The sequence below is a fragment of the Eschrichtius robustus genome, chromosome 14 (assembly GCF_028021215.1).
Source record: "Eschrichtius robustus isolate mEscRob2 chromosome 14, mEscRob2.pri, whole genome shotgun sequence".
In the NCBI taxonomy this organism is placed as follows: domain Eukaryota; kingdom Metazoa; phylum Chordata; class Mammalia; order Artiodactyla; family Eschrichtiidae; genus Eschrichtius; species Eschrichtius robustus.
In genome coordinates, this window is record NC_090837.1 from 8,537,594 (window position 1) to 8,558,574 (window position 20,981).

Genomic DNA, 20,981 nt, shown 5'->3' on the forward strand with positions numbered 1-20,981 from the left:
CATATGTCCTACAGCCCAGCTCTTCCACGGCTTGCTGTGTACCCAAAATAACTGTTGCACAGGGGGTGATGTAGGGGAGTGTTTGCTGCAGCATTGTTCAGAAGAGTGAGAAATTGGAAGTACCTAAATACCCATCAACACGAGAATAGATAAGTTGTTGCATATTCATACAATTGAAAACTATTCATCAGTGAAAAGGAATGAACTAGAACTACTTGTATTAACATGTGTAAGCCTCCCCAAAATAATGTTGAGCTTAAAAGCAAGTTGTCAAAGGATGCATACAGTATGATACTATTTATTTATACAAAGTTTAAAAACATGTAAGATCATGCTATATATTGTTTTTTTTTCATACTATGTATTGTTTAAGGATAAGTAAATATTTTGTAAAAGTATAAAAACATGATTGGGGGGACTTCCCTGGTGGTCCAGTGGTTAAGACTTCTTGCTTTCAATGCAAGGGGTGTGGGTTCAATCCCTGGTCGGGGAACTAAGATCCCACATGCTGTGCAGTAAATAAATGAATGAATGAATGAATGAATAATCAATCATCATAGATCACTCTTTAAAAAAAATTCTTTAAAAAAAAATGATTGGGAATGATAAACAACAAATCAAATGCTTCCTTTGAAAACAGAAAGAGGAGAATGGAATTTGCAAAGTACCTCAATAATGTGCAATAGTATCCAAAGCAAGTAAAGCAAAATGTTGTGATTTGACAAAGTTGATGGTTGCTATACATGTTTTGTTATTTTATTCTTAGTGCTTTTTCACAGACTTGAAATATTTAAAAAAAAATTTTTTAATCTAAAAAAAAAGTGTGTGAATTGTAAGGATATTTGTTAAGCAAGCAAAAATACTTTTATATTTCTGTTGAATAATGAGGTGAACATCTGCCATTCTGTTCTTTTCTTTTTTTTTTTTTTGGCTGCATTGTGTCTTTGTTGCTGTGCGCGGGCTTTCTCTAGTTGCGGGGAGTGGGGACTACTCTTCGTTGTGGTGCGTGGGCTTCTGCTTGTGGTGGGTGGCTTCTCTTGTTGCGGAGCACGGGCTCTAGGTGCGCCGGCTTCAGTAGTTGTGGCTCGCGGGCTCTAGAGCACAGGCTCAGTAGCTGTGGTGCGTGGGCTTAGTTGCTCTGTGGCATGTGAGATCTTCCCGGACCAGGGCTCGACCCCATGTCCCCTGCATTGGCAGGCGGATTCGTAACCACTGAGCCACCAGGGAAGCCCCTGCCATTCTGTTCTTGTGTTCTTGTGTTTTTCTTTCTGTTCTAATTGTGGTTTTTTTCTTACTAGTTATGGATGCTGTGTGATCAAAAAATACAGTTTGACAGAGCAATGAATGATGGCAAATATCATTTGGCTGATTCAATTGTTACAGGAATCACAGCTCTTAATAGCATAGAGGGTGTGTACAGGTAAGAAATTTTGAAAACTCTAACCCCAGAATGAAGTAGTTCTCAAATGGCTTTATTCTTATTTGTTTTGTGTGTGACTTAATTGATTAGCTTACGAAAAAAACCTTTTTTTTCTATTTATTACCTATTCATTACAGACCATTAGAAAATACAAATAAACAAAATGGAGAAAGTATCACCCAGAGATAATCACTAACATGCTATCTATAATTCCAGACTTTTTTCTTGTGTGCATGTATGTGTGTGTGTGTACACACATGTGCTCACACACACACATACACACAATTTTTTTTTCTCTTTTAAGAAAAATTATATCAGACACAGTTATTCCCCTTGGGAGGTTACAATTACAGTCTAATTGAGGAAATAGAGATTCTAAACCTGAAAGTGACTCTACTTACAACCCTTGCAAAACATCAACATAACCATTTGTGTTTATTTTGTTTCTGTGTCAGAAAAGCAATTGTACTACAAGCTCAGAACCAAATGTCAGAGGCACACAAGCTTTTACAAAAATTGTTGATTCATTGTCAGAAAATCAGGAATACAGAAATGGTGATCAGGTAAGGGAGGGCTTTTGTGCATCTCACCTAGGTGGTACTTTGTGCTGGTTATTCTCATCCCATGTCTTCCTCTTTGTGGGCAGTGTCCTGCTGTCTGTGGCAGAGCTATACTGGCGATCTTCCTCCCCTACCATCGCGCTGCCTGTGCTCCTGCAGGCTCTGGCTCTCTCTAAGGAGTACCGGTTGCAGCATTTGGCCTCTGAAACAGTGCTGAACTTGGCTTTTGCCCAGGTAAGCTGATCTCTGTTTTTATAGCACATATTTGTGCTCAAGAACTGGTGAGTCTGTTACTACTCTTTGGTTTTGAAAACGGTAATAATGAGCTTTTGCTTCTTAATATTGAAATCTGGGAAGGTAGTCTTATTGTGCAAGCCTTCCATGGAAGTCTGGAGTTGTGAACTTGGTGACAAGCTGACACCTCCCAGTGGTGCTGGCTTTACCGAGCTGTGTATTTACTAGGGAGGATGTGCCTCTTCGTTGAGGACACTTGCATCATATTAATGACTTAGCTGGCCCAGAGCTGGGCTTGATTTAACAAGAGAATGAATAAGGAAATGAGGAAGTCATGTGTTCATTGAACGGTTTTGGAAGTTAAATTGTATTTTATGTTTGTCTTCTGTCTCCCCCTGTAGAATGTAAAGACCATGAGAGAAGGGACTGTTTTTTCCCTGCTATATCCTGTGGTACCTAATAGGATCCACATATAGTAGGTTTTTAATAAATATTTATTGAATGAATGAATTTTGAACTTCCTGGAGGAATTTACTAACTAAAGCAGAGGTTCCCCAAGCCATGCATCAGCATTATTGGCGAGATTTTAAAAATATCTGCATATCTGGCCTTGCCTCAAACCTACAGAGTCAGAATCTCTAGGGGAGGAGCCTAGGAGTCTATTTTCCTTACCAGCTTCCCCAGTGATTTTTTTTTTCTTAATTAAGATAAAATTCACGTAACATAAAATTTACCATTTAAAAGTATACAGTTCAGTGGTTTTTAGAATATTTACATTATTTTGCAAACATCACCACTGTCTAATTCCAGAATATTTTCATCACACCAAATAGAAACCCCAGACCCATTTTTTTTAAAGCAGTCACTCCCCATTTCCTCTTCCCTCCAGCCCCTGGCAACCACTAATCTATTTTCTGTCTCTATGGGTTTGCCTATTCTGGATATTTCATATAAATGGGATCATACAGTATGCAGCCTTTGTGTCTGGCTTCTTCACTTAGCATAATGTTTTCAGGATTCATTCATGTTGTGGCATGTGTCAGTCAGTTCTAGATTCCTTCTAATGGAATACTGTTCCATCGGATGGATACACTACATTTTGTTTATCTGTTCATAAGCTGATGGACATTTGGGTTGTTTCCACCTTTTGACTATTACAAATAGCTCTTAACATTGATGTACAAGTTTTTTTCTGGATATATGTTTTCATTTATCTTGGGTATACTTAACAGTGGGATTGCTGGGTCATATAATTCTTTGTTTAACTTTTTGTGGAACCACCAAACTGTTTTCCACTGTGGCTATACCATCTCATATTCTCACCAGCAATGTATGAAAGTTCTACTTTCTCTATATCTTTGCCAGAACTTGTTATTTTCCATTTTATTAGTGTGAAGTTATATCTCATTGTGGTTTTGATTTGCATTTCCCTAATAAGTAATAATATTGAGCATCTTTTCATGTGAGTACTGGCCATTTGTGTCTGTTCCTGGAGAAATGTCCAAGTCCTTTACCCGTTTTTAAATTGGGTTGTCTTTTTAGTGTTCAGTTGTAAGAGTTTTTATATATTCTGGTTGCTAGATGCTTATCAGATATATGATTTGCAAATATTTTGTCCCATTCTCTGGGTTGTCTTTTCACTTTCTTGATAGTGTCCTTTGATGCATGAAAGTTTTTTATTTTGATGAAGTCAAGTTTACCTTTTTTTAATCTTATTGTTTGTGCTTTTGGTATCCTACTTAAGAAACCAATGCCTAATCCAAGATCATGAAGATTTACACTTATGTTTCCTTCTAAGTTTTAGCCCTTACATTTAGGTCTTTGATCCATTTTGAGTTAATTTTTGTATATGGTGTGAAGTAGGAGTCCAACTTTACTCTTTCCCATATGGATATTCAGTTGTCCTAGCATCATTTATTGAAAAGACTATTCTTTTCCCATTGAATGGTCTTGGCTCCCTTGTTGAAAATCAGTTGATCATGGATGTATAGGTTTATTTCTGGACTCTCAATTCTATTCCATTGATCTATATATCTGTCCTTATGCTAGTACCACACTATTTTGATTACTGTAGCTTTGTAGTAAGTTTGAAATCAGGAAGTAAGAGTCCTCCAACTTTGTTCTTCTTTTTCAAGCTTGTTTTACCGAAGTAAGAGTCCTCCAACTTTGTTCTTCTTTTTCAAGCTTGTTTTACCTATCAGTGTTCTCTTGCAATTCCATATGAATTTTAGAATCAGCTTGTCCTTTTCAGCAGACATGGTATTTGGAATTTTGATAGGGATTACGTTGAATCTGTAGACCAATTTGGAGAATATTGCCATCTTAACATTATTATTATTAACATTATTCCAATCCATTAACACAGGATGTCTTTTATTTAGGTCTTCTTTAATTTCTTTCAACCATGTGTTCTAGATTTCAGTGTACAGTTCCTGCAGTTTTTTAGTTAAATTTATTCCTAAGTAGTTTATTATTTTTGATGCTATTGTAAATAGAATCTTAAAAATTGATTTCATTTTTTGGATTGTTCATCGCTAATGTATATTGATCTATGTCCTGCAACTTTGCTGAACTTATTACCTGTTAGAGGTTTTTGAGGATTCTTTAGAGTTTTCTATATATAAGTTCATGTCATCTGCAAATAGAGTTTTACTTCTTCCATTCCAATTTGAATGCCCTTTATTTCTGTTTCTTGCCTAACTACCCTGTGCAGAATTTCCAGTACAGTGTTGAATAGAAGTGACAAGAGTTAACATCCTTGTTTTTGCTCCTTTTCTTAGGGGGAAGTTTTTTAGTCTTTCATCGTTAAATATGGTGTTAGCTGTGGGTTTTTCATAGATGCATCATTATTACTTCGAGGAAGTTCCCTTCTACTCATAGTTTGTTGAGAGTTTTTAGTATGACAGGATGTTGAATTTTTGTCAAAGGCTTTTTATCAATTGAGATGATCGTATGGGTTTTTTCCTTCATTCTGTTAATATGGTATATTACATTGATTGATTTTTGTATGTTGAAGTACTGTTGCATTCCTGGGATAAATCCTACTTGGTTATAGTCTACAATCCTTTTAATATGCTGCTGGGTTTGGTTTGCCAGTATTTGTTGGGAATTTTTGCATCTATATTCATAAGGGATATTGGTCTATAGTTTTCTTGTGATATTCTTTGCTTTGGTATTAGGATAATAATGTGGTCTCACAGAGTGAGTTAGGAAATTTTATTAACTATTCTATTTTTGGAAGGATCTGAGAGGAATTGGTGCTAATTCTTGTTTAAATGTTTGGTAGAATTCACCAGTGAAGCCATTTGGTCCTGGGCTTTTCTGTATTGGAAGTGTTTTTGGTTACTGATTCATTCTCTTTGCTTGGTCTATTCAAATTTTCTGTTTCTTCTTGAATCAGTCTTGATAATTTGTGTCTTCCTAGAAATTTGTTCACTCATCTAATTTGTTGGCATACAGTTGTTTACAGTATTCTCAGGTAATCCTCTTTATTTCTGTAAGGTTGATAGTTAAGTCCCCACCTCGACTCCTGACTTTTGTCATTTGAGTCTTTCTTTTTTTTCTCTTGGTCAGTCTAACAGTTTGTTAATTTTCTTGATCTTTTCAAAGAACTACCTTTTAGTTTCAATGACTTGTTTGTCTATTCTCTATTTTGCTTATCTTTACTCTAACCTTTATTATTTCCTTACCTCTGTTAGCTTTGGGTTTAGTTTGCTCTTCTTTTTCTAGTTTCTTAAAGTGGAAGTTTAGTTTATTGATTTGAGAGTCTTTTATTTTTTAATGTTTGCTTTTACAGCTATAAATTTTCTCCTGAGCACTGTATCCTATAGGTTTTCACTGCATCCCCTAAATTTTGGTATGTTGTATTTTTGTTCATCTCAAAGTATTTTCTAATTTCCCTTGTGATTTTTTCTTTGACGCTTTGATTATTTATGAGTGTGTTGTTTAATTTCCACATATTTGTGAATTTTTCAGATTCCCTTCTATTACTGATTTCTAATTTCACTTCACGTGGTCAGAGAAGATATTTTGTATGATTTCAACCTTTTAAAATATGAGTGTTATTTTGTGGCATAACATATGGTCTATCCTGGGAGATGTTCCATGTACATTTGAGAAGAATATGTATTCTGCTGTTGTTGGGCTAGTTGGTTTATAGTCTTGCTCAAGTCTTCTATTTCCTTGCTGATCTTCTGTTTAGTTTTCTATCCATTATTGAAAATAGAGTATTGAACTCTGAAACTATTATTGTTGAACTATTTCTCCCTTCAGTTCTGTCAGTTTTTGCTTCATATATTTTGGGGTTCTGTTGTTTGGTGTATATATGTTTATATTTGTTGTATCTTCTTGATGAATTGGCCCTTTATCAGTATATAATGTCCTTCTTTGTCTCTTGTTACAGTTTTTGACTTAAAGTCTATTTTGTCTGATATTAGTATAATCAGTCCAGCTCTCTTTTGGTTACTGTTTGCATGGAATATCTTTTTTACTATCCTTTTACTTTCAGCCTATTTATGTCTTTAAATCTAAAGTGAGCCTCTTATAGATAACATATAGTTGTATCATGTTTGTAAAAATCTGTTCTGCCAATCTCTTCCTTTTAATTGAAGAGTTTAAGCCATTTACATTTAATTTAATTATGGATTTGAAAGGATTTACTTCTATTTTGCTGTATTTTTCTATATGTCTTACATCGTTTCTTGTTCCTCCATTACTGTTTATTTTCTGTTAAATGGATGTTTCTAGTGTACCCTTGTTTATTTTAATATATATTTTTGAATTTTTTAGAAGTGGTTCCTTTTCTCCTAGTGATTCTTATACAGCTAGTTCAACCTTTTTGAATCATCAATGTAAAAGAGTTTTGTAAAGACAGAAACCTTTCTATAATGTAAATAACTACTCCCTCCTTTATCTATTGTAGTCTGAAATCGATTGTCATACATTATGTTTTCTAAGAGTGTGGTGCACATTAAAGATAGTACATGTCAGGGAGAAAGTAAGCCAGACATTGCCATTCAGAAGAGAAGAGCCAGAAATGAAGCCCTTCCTGTAGTGGGCAGTGGGTGTGGGTGTGTATAGCGCCATGATGTTTCTTTTTCAGCTCATCCTTGGAATCCCAGAACAGGCCTTAAGTCTTCTCCACATGGCCATTGAGCCCATCTTGGCTGACGGGGCTGTCCTGGACAAAGGCCGTGCCATGTTCTTGGTGGCCAAGTGCCAAGTGGCTTCAGCAGCTTCCTATGAGCCACTGAAGAAAGCAGAAGGTAGGAAACCATACAAAGATTGTTAGGTAATACTATTACAGATAACTTGTAAAATTTAGGACCCAGAAGAAGAGAAGACATTAAATTTGGGACAGTATTTAAGTTTTGAGTGTTCACAAATATATGTTATAATTTCATGCAGCATTTAAAGTGCTTTCACTTGCATACTTGCATGAAGGTTGAGGGCAAGTGAATTGTTATTTTAACCCTACAGAACTAGGTGTGAGGCTGGAAATCAATACTAAAGACTTAGTGGTGTTTTTTTGTTTGTTTGCTTGTTTCTTCTCAAAGAGTAGAATGTAAAAGTTTCTGGTACATGTTAAATCAATAAAAATAGACAGTAAGCTTTGAAAACTATATGTGAAGCATTGAGTTAAATACGTGTGGTATTTTCCCCATTTTCCATCAGTTCTTGAGGCCGCCATTGAGAACCTCAATGAAGCCAAGAACTATTTTGCAAAGGTCGACTGCAAAGAGCAGATCAGAGACGTCGTTTACTTCCAGGCCAGACTGTACCACACCCTGGGGAAGACCCAGGAGAGGAACCGGTGTGCGATGCTCTTCCGGCAGCTGCATCAGGACCTGCCCTTTCATGGGGTGCCCTTGATAAATCTTCTCTAGTGAGAACATCCCCACTGGACCACTGTGCAGAGTAGATGATTTTGGACTTGTTCATACTCCCTCCCTCCATATAAATGATGTATTTGATATCTGTCTTATCAATAAACTGCATTCTGATTAGTCTTATTTTGTGGCTAAAATATACATATTTGTTTTTTGTTTTCCCTTTTCTTTCTTTTGACAGCAAAGGATACCGACTTTTTGTTAATAAGTGGCTGGTTTATTAATAACTTAGTGTAAGTGTTAAAGATTATGTTCTCTCTGGGCAAAGTTGCCAATATCTTATTAGCAGTTGCGCACACTCTCCACCAGTGTGTAAATTCATTTTGCACCTATGGTCAGACAAGAGCTCTTTCAGGTATTGGTAGATCTCTCGAGGGGGTTGGTGCAGGTTTTTCAGAGGCTTGGATTTTCCTTCGGAAGCTCCCCTGTTTTGTTCTGCTGGACTGGTGCTTGGGGTGGGTCTGTGTGTACTTGCAGGCACATGTCAGTCCCTGACTGGAGATTAAGACGGGAAAGATCTTTTTATGGTTTTTGGACCAATGACAAGAAGCACGTTTCAGTCACTTTCTGGGTGTTGGCTTTCTCATATCTTCTGCATGGGTATATTTTTTCTATACTTAATAAATCAGGGATGATGATAAGGAATTCATCATGAATAAGGTGATTATAAGTTGAGAAAGGGTCTGAAGCTCAGAGGTGTGTGGATGCTATCACTCAAATATACACTAATTTACATATCTCAACCCTGCAATTAAGCAGAAGCCAGTTATTGCTCTGTTTGTGTATTTATCTTACCCTTCAGTGTTCACAGAAAAACCCCCGTGTTTCAAATCCAAAACAGCAACAAGGAACCAACCAAATTTTGCAGCTTCTATCAGTGGCTCTTTCTTTGTTAAATTTAAACCTTCGGATGGGAAATAATTTATCCCCAGAGCTCTTCGAAACAGTGTGAAACAACTCCCACTCATTAGGGTGTGTTAGCTGGCCAAAGACAGCTGCTCTGAAAATAAGAGACTCAGTGTGGAAATAGAGACACTAGTTAATATGTTGATGTTTAAAAATCTTTCCTTAAATTTATTTGAAAGGTTATATATGTAGATGGTAAAAATTAAATATTGTTAAAGGCTGTATAGTAAGATGTAATTCTTCCTCCCAGGAAGTAACCATTATTAATCAGTTTCTTTCCATTCTTCCCATATATTCTCTAATATGATGTCATTTTTGGTCAATGTACTTAAGCTCCTTCCAATCTAAGAAGTGATCTTACTCTGCCTCAGTGTAAGAAAGTTCAAGAGATGGGGTGACATAAAAACTAGACATCATCACACCTGACCAGGACCAGCTACATAATTTGTGGGGTCCAGTGCAAAGTAAAAATACAAGGCCTATATATATATATATATATATATATATATATATATAATTTTTAAAAATTAAATTTATTTATTTTTGGCTGTGTCAGGTCTTTGTTGCTGCACGTGGGCTTCCTCTAGCTGCGGGCGAGCGGAGTAGCGGGGGCTACTCTTCGTTGGGGTGCGCGGGCTTCTCATTGCTGTGGCTTCTTTTGTGGCAGAGCACAGGCTCTAGGCGCGCGGGCTTCAGTAGTTGTGGCACGCAGGCTCAGTAGCTGTGGCTCGTGGACTGTAGAGCGCAGGCTCAGTATTTGTGGCGCACGGGCTTAGTTGCTCCGCGGCATGTGGGATCTTCCCGGACCAGGGATCGAACCTGTGTCCCCTGCGTTGGCAGGCAGATTCTTAACCACTGCGCCACCAGGGAAGTCCCGAGGCCTATATTAAGTGGAGCGTTAAACCAGGTACGGGGCCCTTCTAAACACACAGCCCTGTTTGACTGCACAGTTGGCATGCCCGTGAAGTATCCTGCCCGACCCTGCTCTCAGCTTGCTGCACATTCGCCCTGCCAGGCCTGCATCCAAAGCTAGTATAAAGAGTCTGAGGCTCCCTGCCATCTGTGACTTAGATTTGTTGGCTGGAGCCTGGCTTCTTCAGGAAGGAATAGTGGGTTAAATGGAAAGTTGGAAACATCAGAGTGACCCAAAAACTCATAACTGTCTGGATTACAGCTAATTACCTTTTTTCCTGGTGGAGCATTTGGTGGGAGAAGGAAGAATCAGACCAGTGTAATTATGAGTGGTTTAATGTAGGGGTATAAGAATCAATGATTTGGGCTTCCCTGCTGGTGCAGTGGTTGAGAATCTGCCTGCTAATGCAGGGGACACGGGTTCGAGCCCTGGTCTGGGAAGATCCCACATGCCGCGGAGCAACTAGGCCCGTGAGCCACAACTACTGAGCCTGCGTGTCTGGAGCCTGTGCTCCGCAACAAGATAGGCCATGATAGTGAGAGGCCCGCACACCGCGATGAAGAGTGGCCCCCGCTTGCCGCAACTAGAGAAAGCCCTTGCACAGAAACGAAGACCCAACACAGCCAAAAATAAATAAATTAATTAATTAAAATATTTAAAAAAAAAAAAAAAGAATCAATGATTTGGTTAAATGGAGAAAGGGTTTGGTGAGGAGAGAACTAAAAGTAAATAACCAATGGGCATTTGGGTCTATACCAGAGACCTGAGGATAGATCCTCAAAGGGGAAGAGAGGAGTGGGAAACTCTCCCCAGCAGGTTTGGTGTTGAGTGTTTCCAGTCCTGGGGCAGGTGGGAACAAACAGCTTAACACAGAGTGTTAAATTATTTTCATTAAATATTAACACATTTAATCTTCATAACAGTCCTAAGAGGTAGGCAATAGCAATAATCCCATTTAACAGACAGAAACTGAGGCATAAGGAGGTTAAGTCACTCACAACCCAAGCTCACACTGTTAGTAGGTTGCAGGGCTGGAAATCCAACCTTGCTGGTGCATTACCCTAGAGCTGTCTGCTCACAGAGTTTTCAAAAGCACTTTACTATTTGGGGGAACATTCTTTTCGTTTGTTGAATATATAATTGATAAAATCAGTTGTCATTTATCTAGTGCCCAGGATAGGCCAGACACTGTGCCAGGTACTTTCACACATATCAATACCATTTCTAATGCTTGTAAGCCAAATACCATTTTACAGTTGAGGAAACTTAGGCCCAGAGACGTGGCCTGACCCAGCCCCCTCAGCAGGGAGGACCAGTCAGGATTCAGTGCAGGTGTGACAGTTTCCTCAACCTACATTCTTTCTTCATCACCAGGCTGCCTTTGTGTTCACCTATGTATCTTGAACCCTTCTAGTTGTTTAGAGTGTTTTAAATTTTGTCATTTTGGGGTGGTCACACTGATTTTTTTCTTCCTCATAATACAGCAAAGGCAAATGAAGAATTTCATCTGTGCTCCTGCTGACTTCTTTTATGCTGCTGTTTATGTTTGGGACTAACAAACATATTAATCTCACTGCCTGTTGAGGAGAAACAAGAAACTTCTCAGGGTCTTCTTTCTTTCTCCTTCCTTCCTTCCTTCCTTCCTTCCTTCCTTCCTTCCTTCCTTCCTTCCTTCCTTTCCTTCCCTCCCTCCCTCCCCCCTTTCTTTTTCTTTCTTTCCTTCCTCCCTCCCTCCCTCTCACCCTCCCTCCTTCCCTCCTTTCTTCCTTTCTTTCTTCCTTCCTTTCTTTCTTTTTTCCTTTCTCTCTTTCTCTTTTTTTATCTCAGCATTTTTCTACTGTCCTGTTGAGTGGGAAAGAATTCAACAAATAAGTTACATTGGTGTGATTAATCCTGCTGTCTCTATCCGGGTGTTCAAGATTTGGGAGGTGGAACATTCCAGTGGACAACGTTAGCAGAACACAGAACAGTTCAGAAAGGAAAAGACAAAGTCTTGGCAGGAGTTTATGATGCCGTGCTAGTGGGCGAGATAATTTGAAAGTCTTGCTTTTCATCTCCCCCCTTGTGCTATCCAAGTTTTCTTAAAAATAAGACTCAGATGCTTTGTTTACTTATTTTCTTGGCAATCTGTGTTGTCAAGAGAACAAGAGCTGTTTGCCTAGAATAGGTTTTTCTGGTGTTCTTGGAGGAGAAAATCTCAAAAAGCAAAGCCAATTCTTATTTTCATATCTCTAAGAAGAAAATGGTTCCCTTGAGTGGGACTACTATCTTAAGAGGGGCTGAATGTCAGTGAAAGGCAATTGTGGTTTCTCTGCTTTGTTCCAATTCATTTTAATAAGAAAGGCACATAATTGATGGGGTTTTTAGCTCTGTGCTAAGTATATTAATAGTTAGCACCTTTGAGTGCTTAAGTGCCAGTACTGAAGTATTATCTTTTTTTTTTGAGGTAAAATTATGTAACATTATATGTGTCAGGTGTACAGCATTATGATTTGATGTCTGTGTGCATCCCACGGTAATCATCACCAAAAGTCTAGTCACCGTTCATCACCATACACTTGGTCCCCTTTACTCATTTCCTCACCGCCAGTCCCCTTCCCCTCTGGTAACCACCAGTGTGTTCTCTGTGTCTATGAGTTTTGTTTTGTTTTTCTGTTTTTTAGATATATATGAGTGAAATCATATAGTTTCTGTCTTTCACCCTCTGATTTATTTCACTTAACATAATGCCTTCATAATACCTTCCAACCACATTGTTGCAAATGCAAGACTTCATTCTTTTTATGGCCAACTAGTATTCCATTGTGTATAAATACATCTTCTTTATCCATTTATCCATCAATGGACCTACACACAATATTGTATTTAACCTCAAGCTGAGCCTGTGAGCTAGGTTTTTTATCCCCATTTGACAGCTGATGAACCCAAAGTCACTCATCCAAGGCTTACAGACCTGGTAACTAGCGAAGCTGGGATTTCAGTTAGGTCTGACTCCAAAGTCACTGCTTTCTACCGCAGTGTTGAAGGTAAACAAATGTTTCAGTGTGGTATCTATCTGTATTCCAGGAATGAATAACTCTATTGGCAAGTCAGAATACAGGAGTGAAAAGTAAAGACTAAAGAAGACATGGTGGCTGAGCATCAAATAAGTGGAAGAGTCCTTGCTGTAGGAGCTCAGAGGGGGGAGAGGTCAAGGAGGGCCTAGTCACAGCATTTCAGGAAATTCTTCTAGACAGAAGTGGGTCTTGGGCTTGAGTTTGGATTTGAATGGACACTTTCTTACCTTTCTCACATAACTGGCTTCTTACTTTACATAGCTGTATGTATCAATATATCTAAGTGTTTGCCTGTGTTAGCTACAGTGTTCTAATAAAACAGGCAATTTAGTAACAATGTAAACATACAGAATTGCACATTTTAATAAGCAACAGGAAAAGATCAGTATCTATTTTGGTTTCTTTACAGTAGGGGTTGCCAGACTTTTGCCCAGGGGCTGAGTCTGGCATGCCACCTATTTTTATATGGCCCACTAGCTAACAATGGTTTATACATTTTTAAATGGTTGAAGAAAAATCAAAATAATAATATTTTGTGACATGTGAGAATTACATGAAATTCAACTTTCAGTGTCTGTAAATAAAGTTTTATTGGAACACAGCCATGCCCATTCACTTATTTTTGTCTATGGCTGCTAGAATGGCAGAGTTGAGTAGTTGCAACAGAGACTGTATGGCTTGCAAAGCCTAAAATTTTTACTATCTGGCCCTTTACAGAAAAAGTTACCCGACCCCTGTCACAGAGTCAGACCTGTTCAAAATGTCCCCATCAGCCCCAATAAATATATTTTTTGGAGAAAATAGAAAAATATAGAAAAAGACAGAACTATGCATCTGCCAGTCAGAATTGACTGTTGTTAATTAACCTTGTGTCATTTGCTTCAAATCCATTTACCAGTAAAAGGCATAAAACTTAACATTCCTTATGCTCCCCATCTCTATTCTTCCTTCTCTTTGTGGCAGGCTGTCATTTGCACTCATCCCCTTTGACTTTTAAAACCCTTGTATGTAAGCTTTGGTCTGTGAACAGTATAGACTGTATTCTGCAACTTGCTCTTTTACTCAGCATTTTGTTTTGGGCTCTCCCCATGTCTGTACAAACAGATATGATGCATTCACTTAAACTATTGCATCATATCCCATCAAATGGCTATAACACGTTTCATTGATCCATTCCCCTGATGAACATTTAAGACAGTTGTTCCCAGGTTTTTACTATTACCAACACATGCTTGCATGTTGAAAAACATCAGAAGGGGCGGTCATGTTAGCGGAACACTCTGAATTGCTTGTGAGCGCCCCTGCAGCATGAAAGGGACTTTGAACCTTTAATTAATTTGGCCCTTGACTCAGGACTGAGCTTTGCAACCATCCAAGGACTGCGGCGTTAGGCAGCCCTTGTGAGGTCTTCTTTCGCCCCTCCTCGGAGTGCTGTTACCCAGCTGGGACACTAAACACACTCTAAGGGCTCCAGCAAAGTAGGGCGGCAAAGGGGTAGAATGTTTGGGAAGAACATGATGTATGTCACAAAAAGCATCTAAGTAGTCTTCAGGAAAGCCAGAACTTCATTGGGTTTCCTGTAGTTTGGTACATCCGGGTGGAGGGGGGTGGGAAAGGAACACAGTTCCCAGCCTTTAGGGCGAGCCCCGAACAGCGGTCTATGGGGAGGCAGGTGCGGAAGGGGGTTTCCGCGAATGGGTGGTGACCCAAAATCCAGGCCGCATCCATCGCCGGGCGCCTGGTGCAGGGGCAGCAGCCGGGACACGGGAGCCGAGCCTCGAGGCGGGGCCCCGGGTGACTCGCAGGCTTGGGAGGGGCAGCAGCCGGGAGACGGGAGCCGGGCCTCGAGGCGGGGCTACGGGTGACTCGCAGGCTTGGGGAACTTCCCGCAGCTCAGACGCCGCCCTGCAGTCCCTGCATTTGACTAAACAAAGCGAGCGCAGCCGGCGCGTCCGGCCTGCCCGAGGGTGCCCCGGCCGCTGCGGGGAGAACCGGGGCAGGTGACGCCGCGGGCGGGGGCAAAGTTGCAGCGCAGCCTCCCGCGCTCCTGCGGCCCGGCAAGGTCTCTGTCCTCCTCGCGGGTCGGCGACCTCTTCCGACCCCCCTCCCGTTCCGGCCTCACTTCCCTCCCCTCCGCCTCCTCCTCCCCTTTCTTCTCCCTTCTCTCCGCCGCGCCGCTACTTTCGTCTCCGCCGCTCCCGCCTCCCTGCCCTCCCCAGCGTGGGGCCGAGCCCTCGGGGGCGCGCGGCGGGCGCGGGCGGCTCCGTGCCGGGGTTCCCAGCGGCCGCAGCCAATCTTTGCGCAGCCCGCGGCAGCGTCGCGCCCGAGCCCGGACCCCGCGCCTCCCCCCGTCCCCGCCCCCCGCGCGCCCGCCGGGGCCGCGGAGAGGAGCGCGCGGCCGCGCCGAGCCCAGCGGAGCCGAGCCGGGGGCGCAGAGCGCGGGAGGCGGCGGCGGCGGCGGCGTGGAGCCCAGGTGAGCTGGCGGGAGCTGGGCCGCGGGCGGGGGAAGCAGCCGCTGCAGCCCCGGCGCCCTCGCCCTCTCAGGGTGCGGAACCACGGCCAGGATTGCAGACAAAGCCCTGAGGCCGGCTCCAGGTTCCCAACACCTAGGGGACCCCACGTGCGCCGCCCCACGCCCTGCCACGTGGGGACGCGGCCCCCGGCGCCCCTTCCCCCGCGTCCTCGGGGCACCGGGGGCCTGGGGGTGGCCCCCTCGGCTGGGCCGCGCCCGGCCCGGGGTGGCAGGGGCGATCCCGGAGTTTGGAACCATTGTCACCGGGGGCCGGGGCAGTCAAGGATCTTGGAGGCGGCCTAGGCCCACCCCCTCGCGTTTGACAGGTGGGGAAAGCTAGGGCGCGCAGGCGAGGAGAGGGCCAACGGACTTTGCGCACCCCTGTCCCCGCTCCCCTCTTGTCTTGGGGGCACACCTGGGCCGTGGGGGGTTGGACACCTGGCGGCAGGACCCTAGACCAGCAGCTGTGGGACCGGGGTCCCTTAGCCTCGCCTCAGTCGGCCCTCTGCCTCCGCCCCCTTCTCTCAGCCGGAACCTCACAGGCTTGGTCCTTTTGACCTAAATTCACCTCGGGGCCGCTGCCTACTGTGAACGCGGAGAGCTGCCTTCACCGGCACCCTCCGCCTGACTCTTGGGCTCGCGGGGACGTTGGGCCCGGCCCCGCTCAGCGTTGGGTCTTGGTGCCTGGGGTGCCACCCGTTCCAACCTTGAGCTTTTCCTGGCTTCCCCACCCCCTGCACTGACCAGTTTGGGAAGCGGGGTGTTTTCACAGCTCTGCCAGCGGCCCTGCTGCTCTCACTTGGCGCTGAAGAGGTTGCACCGAAGCCCCTCCTATCTCCCCGCGAAGGTTGGGGCAGAGGGATGGTGCCTGGTGGGCGGGGATCTCAGTGCCCTCAGTAAGAGGGGCACGCTGGCCTGGGGTGGGTCGTGCAGTGTCCACCTCCTTAGAGGCAGCTTTTACCTTCCTCAGTCTGGAAGTCCCACAGTCCTAGAGATAGAAACTTCTTGTGCCTTAGAGCTTTGCTGTCATTTACCACTCCCCCTCCCCTGGCTCTGCCCCCAGGAGAGAGAGTAAGACAGCTCTGTCCGGAAAGACTCCCTCGCTCCTAGGGGGAGGCAGGGGCAGCAACAAGAGTAGGCCTTTAGAGGAGATAGCCCCCCCCCCCGCCACAAACCACCTCACAAAAACATACACTTTAAGAATAAACAGTGTGCATGCTATGCAAAATGCAGCTTCATGGTGGGTCCTGTAACTCCTTTCCAGATTGCTGATCCGAAACTCTTCCTGTATAGAAAGCAGCCATTTGTAGGGAAAGCACACAATGTGTTTTTGTAATAAAAAGTAATAGCCATCATTTGATGGGCCCCTAACTTGGATAATAATAGTAATGTTCATAACTAACATTTATTGAGTTCTTACTGTGTGTTAGATATTGTGCTGTGTGTTGCAGGCATTATCCCATTTACTGCCTACCAAAATCCTGTGACACAGAGATTTTTATCTCCATCGGAGAAATGAGGAAATTGAGGCTAAAAACAATCCAGCCGTATTGCTAGGAGTTAACCCATTTTATAGAAAGACTCAGAGAGGTTAAGTTACTTGTCCAGGGTCACACAGCCAACCCAGGCATGTCAGGTCTTAAAGCCTTTGCACTTTACCACCTGTTTTAGAGCAGAGGCCTTTGCAAGGCTGCCCTCAGGTTCTTGGGGAGCCCACAAATGTTTGCTAAAACAACCTAAGGAGCCATGATGGTGCTGCTGGTCGACTTGGGCTTGTGTTTGTTTCCAGATTGTTAGTGGGCTGGTAGACAAATATATTCACTAACAACTATGCAGTAGTTCTCATCAGGGGTGGTTCCACCTTCCTGGTGAGCGTTTGGAGAAGTGTGGGGCGAATTTTGGTTGTCAAAATGATGCTGAGCACTCCTGACTTCTGGTAGGCAGGAGCTGGTGATGCCAGATATCCTGCAGGCAGGCCAGATTCACAGCAGGTGTGAAGAATTGCCTGCCCTAAATGCCAGGAGTGCTCCTGTTGAGAAATACCAGGAGGAATAAGTGCTGTGGGAGTGAGGAAGCAAAGGGCAGTGGGGGTTCTGGAGAAATCCCTTCTGGCAGGTGTGAATCCAGGAGACTTCCTGAAGGAGGTATCGTTTGTACTGAATTTTGAAGGATGGGCTGAAAAGTGGAGATTGGCTGGGAGTAGGAGGGGAAAGAACTAGGACGGGATGACCTAGCAGAGGGAACTTTCTGGAGTGACCCGGAATGCCCTCCTTGAGAACTGCATCCAAGATGGGCTGGTGGGTGGGGAAGCACCTCTCTCAGGAGGAAGGGATGGGCTGGTGAGCCAGGCCAAGCCTGTTTTCAAGGCTTTTGGGCTCAGATTTTAACGTGGGCCGCAGAATCACCCTTACCCCATCGTGAACCCATTTTATGGAAAGACTTGGAGAAACTAAATAGCTCATTCAGGGTCACTTGTGACCTCCACAGCATGCCTTCTTCTGGTGGTTGTGGGAAGCATATGGTTCCCATTTCCTTTCCTGATCCCGGGGATTTCGGGCAAATGCTATTTCAGATTTTCCTTCTGGTCAGAGGGCCTTGTTTTGCTGTTTTTCGCAGATGTTTTGCTTTCCCAGTAGCTTCTCCTCTTTGGACTGGGTTAGAGAGCCCAGATGTGGGGTTCACTGGCTCCATGGTGCTGCAGTGGCCTTCAGCCTCACTTCTGTGCCTTCTTTCCTGGAAGACTGAGGAAATTGCATTTCCCTTTTGGAATTGACTTTTCTTCTTTCAGGCTGTGCTTGTTACAACTTTACTGACCTGTTAGTAATATGTGACCTTTTGTGTCTGGCTTTCACTGAGCATAATATTTTCAAGGTTCACCCATGTTGTAGAATATATCAGTGCTTCCTTTCTATGACTGAATAATATTCCCATGTATGGATACACCACATTTTGCTTATCCATTCATCTTTTGATGGACATTTGGGTTGTTTCTGCCATAAGAGCTTCTTAAGGCCACTTTGACCATTCCTTTGTCTCCACAGCCCCCAACTAATAAACCTCTGGGCACAAAACACTGTGTTGTCACTGAATTTGCAGGGAGAGGGCGATGGAAGGAAGGTTCTCCAAAATCAATTGGAGACGAGCTTCCTGGAACAAGGTTTTCGAGACTCCCTTAACGCCACTCCCACCTGCTCCTCCACGAGAATCCTAGCTTCCGTCTTAGCCCATCGCCTCTCAGGTCACCTCACAGGTATTACAAGTGTGATTTTCAGGGAGAGCCTGGATTTCATTCAGTTTCATTCTTTTCGGTCATGATTTGTTTAATGTAGGTCCCATGTGATTTTATTGGTATATATTTTGTGGGACCTTTTTCCAGGTAAGTAAATCCATAAAGTAGAGAAGACCTCACCAGACAGTTGGTGCTTGAACCCTGTGGCCAGGCGTGGAGTCAACTCAGTCTCCTGATAGCCTTGCCAGGAATGCCCGCCAAGGACGTGGAAATGGAGCAGCGTGAAAACTGAGCTAGGGGGAAGTCCAGAAAATTCCAGCCCCTCAACCCCTCCCATCTGACGGCTGGGAAAAGTGGAGGGCAGAGAGGAAGGGAGAACATGGTCTTTTTAGAGAGAGCGTCGCCTATGAGCCATGTTGTGTGCTGGGCACTTTTATAGAAGATTGACTCTACAGCTGCCCTTTAGGTAGGTTGCTGCAGCTTCATTTTACAGCTGAGAAAGTCAAGGCCCAAGTCCCCTGAGATCTGTATAGTTTCCTGACATGTCTTCTAATCCTGAGCTCTCGTGTCTCCCTCGGCCTCCTTATGATGCCAAACGATGCCCATTTTCTCATGGAGTGGAATCCACATTCTCCAGGAGGCTATGGTGTGGAAATAATTTCCAAATGCTTGTGCTCTCAGGAAAATAAGATTTTGAATGATTATTTTTTCTTTCTTCCCTGATTGGACCCCTTCCCTGATAAAACCAGAAAGAGGGGCATATTTAAAAGAAGGTGAGCGCTGTTAGACTTCATAGGGAAGACCTCTGGCTCTGGCATTCCCTGCTGGGGCATGCTAGTGACCAAAATGGTGAAGGAATTATTTTAGCTGCCAGTGTTTTCAGTTTCAGTCATGTGCGTAGCGTTGCTGCTGAATTTTCCCCCTCAATTATGAACCATTTTAAGGATAGAGAAAAAACCCAAAGTTTTGTTTTGTTTTGTTTTTGACTGGCTCATGGTTTTGGACGGCTGGAAGGAGAACCAGGAGGTGATGGAAACGGGACAGAGCAGGCTGCTGGCTCTGGAACCCTGATGATCTTTCACTGAACCCACACTTTTGGGAGGGGCTGGTGACAAGCCCTGCCCTGGGAACCGAGGAACACTGGGACTTGGTCCTTGTCCCTAAGGAGCTCCCAGGTGAGGGGTCTGGAACTGTTGGGGATCACTTTGGAAAAGATGAACAATTCTAGCATTTTTCCCTTTTGAAAAGGAGAGGAAGAAAATTGGAAGAGTTGTTGTGCCCTTACCCTCACCCCATCCTGAAAGCTGCTGAGCAACTATTTTTGTGTTGTCCCTTTTTATCCCGTTGGCTTCTGTAAATAGTTGAGAGACGGTGGTTGCAGAGATAAAAATGCTAATTCCAACCTGGAGAGGAGTGACTGATGGTTCCCCCAAGGAAATGGGGGGAGAGGCCAAGGTCTTTCCCCTCTGCTTGGGCATGAGGTAGGAAGTGAGTGGGAGTGGGTGGGGAAGGGACATTGTGGGAGGTGGCTGAGATAAGCCTCTGCTGGAGAAGTTTAAATGGGGAACCAGTGGTTTGGGTGGTGGGCAGGGTGTGGAGGAAAGGACACCTCCCTTATGGGTTTTTAAAGCTACTTTGGGATTTTGCTGTTAAGGCCTCTGGCAGAAAGAGATTTTATTTAGATTCTTCCCAGACAGTTCTCCTGCCCTCTGGGTACAGGTGTCGGGGACAGGGTTGGACCCCGAGAGCCAGCTCCCAGCCCCTCTTTGGCCCTGCCCGGGATTGCTTTGTGCTGGAGGCTGGGGAGGGAGGAGCTAGATTTAGCATCACCTCCAAACAGCAGGGAAGAAGGAGGAGAAGGGCTGTGAGTGGGCGAGGCCCGGATGCCTGTGGATTCCCAGTCGGCCCCCTCCCTCTCTGATTTGTCAAGCTACAGAATGTTGGAGTCAAAGTCTTTTTCTTTTCATTAAAAATTGAAATTTCAGTTGTTTCCCAGCCTCTTCCTTAGGTTCAGTGAAAGACTGGGAGGGATTCAGTAGGAGGAGAGGAAGGAAGTATGATGGTCCCCACCTCCCTTTTCTAAATACCCCCAACATCCACACCCACACTCACCCATTCACACTTACTGGCTCTTCAAGGCAGGGGCCTCCTTGGAGCCAGGTGCACACCTGGCTTTAGGTACCGGGTGTGTGATGGGGGCCGCTTCTCCATGATACTTCATTATTGACCCAAGAGTAACTGCCTAGGAACTCTTAAGGCAGTG

At 43.6% G+C, this 20,981-nt stretch overlaps 2 protein-coding genes across 11 annotated transcripts in view; both read left to right on the forward strand.

Moving 5' to 3' along the window:
- Positions 1-8,225, forward strand: part of ANAPC5 (anaphase promoting complex subunit 5) — a 40,059-nt gene extending 31,834 nt beyond the window's left edge. For all 3 annotated transcript variants that reach the window (XM_068563408.1, XM_068563409.1, XM_068563410.1), the window contains 5 exons: positions 1,299-1,420; positions 1,876-1,983; positions 2,067-2,214; positions 7,316-7,478; positions 7,888-8,225. In XM_068563408.1, coding sequence (XP_068419509.1) covers positions 1,299-1,420; positions 1,876-1,983; positions 2,067-2,214; positions 7,316-7,478; positions 7,888-8,099 — 753 coding nt within the window. In that variant the 3' untranslated portion in view covers positions 8,100-8,225. The remainder of the gene's footprint in view (positions 1-1,298; positions 1,421-1,875; positions 1,984-2,066; positions 2,215-7,315; positions 7,479-7,887) is intronic.
- Positions 8,226-14,890: 6,665 nt separating this feature from the next.
- The window catches only part of CAMKK2 (calcium/calmodulin dependent protein kinase kinase 2), a 52,696-nt gene continuing 46,605 nt past the window's right edge, over positions 14,891-20,981 (forward strand). For 5 of the 8 annotated variants that reach the window (XM_068562274.1, XM_068562277.1, XM_068562270.1 and 2 more), the window contains exon 1: positions 14,891-15,039. The gene's annotated coding sequence lies outside the window, so the exon portion shown is untranslated. Of the gene's footprint in view, positions 15,040-15,385; positions 15,451-18,105; positions 19,894-20,981 lie in introns of those variants that run through there. The other 3 variants (XM_068562271.1, XM_068562273.1, XM_068562272.1) reach the window with 3 other exon arrangements.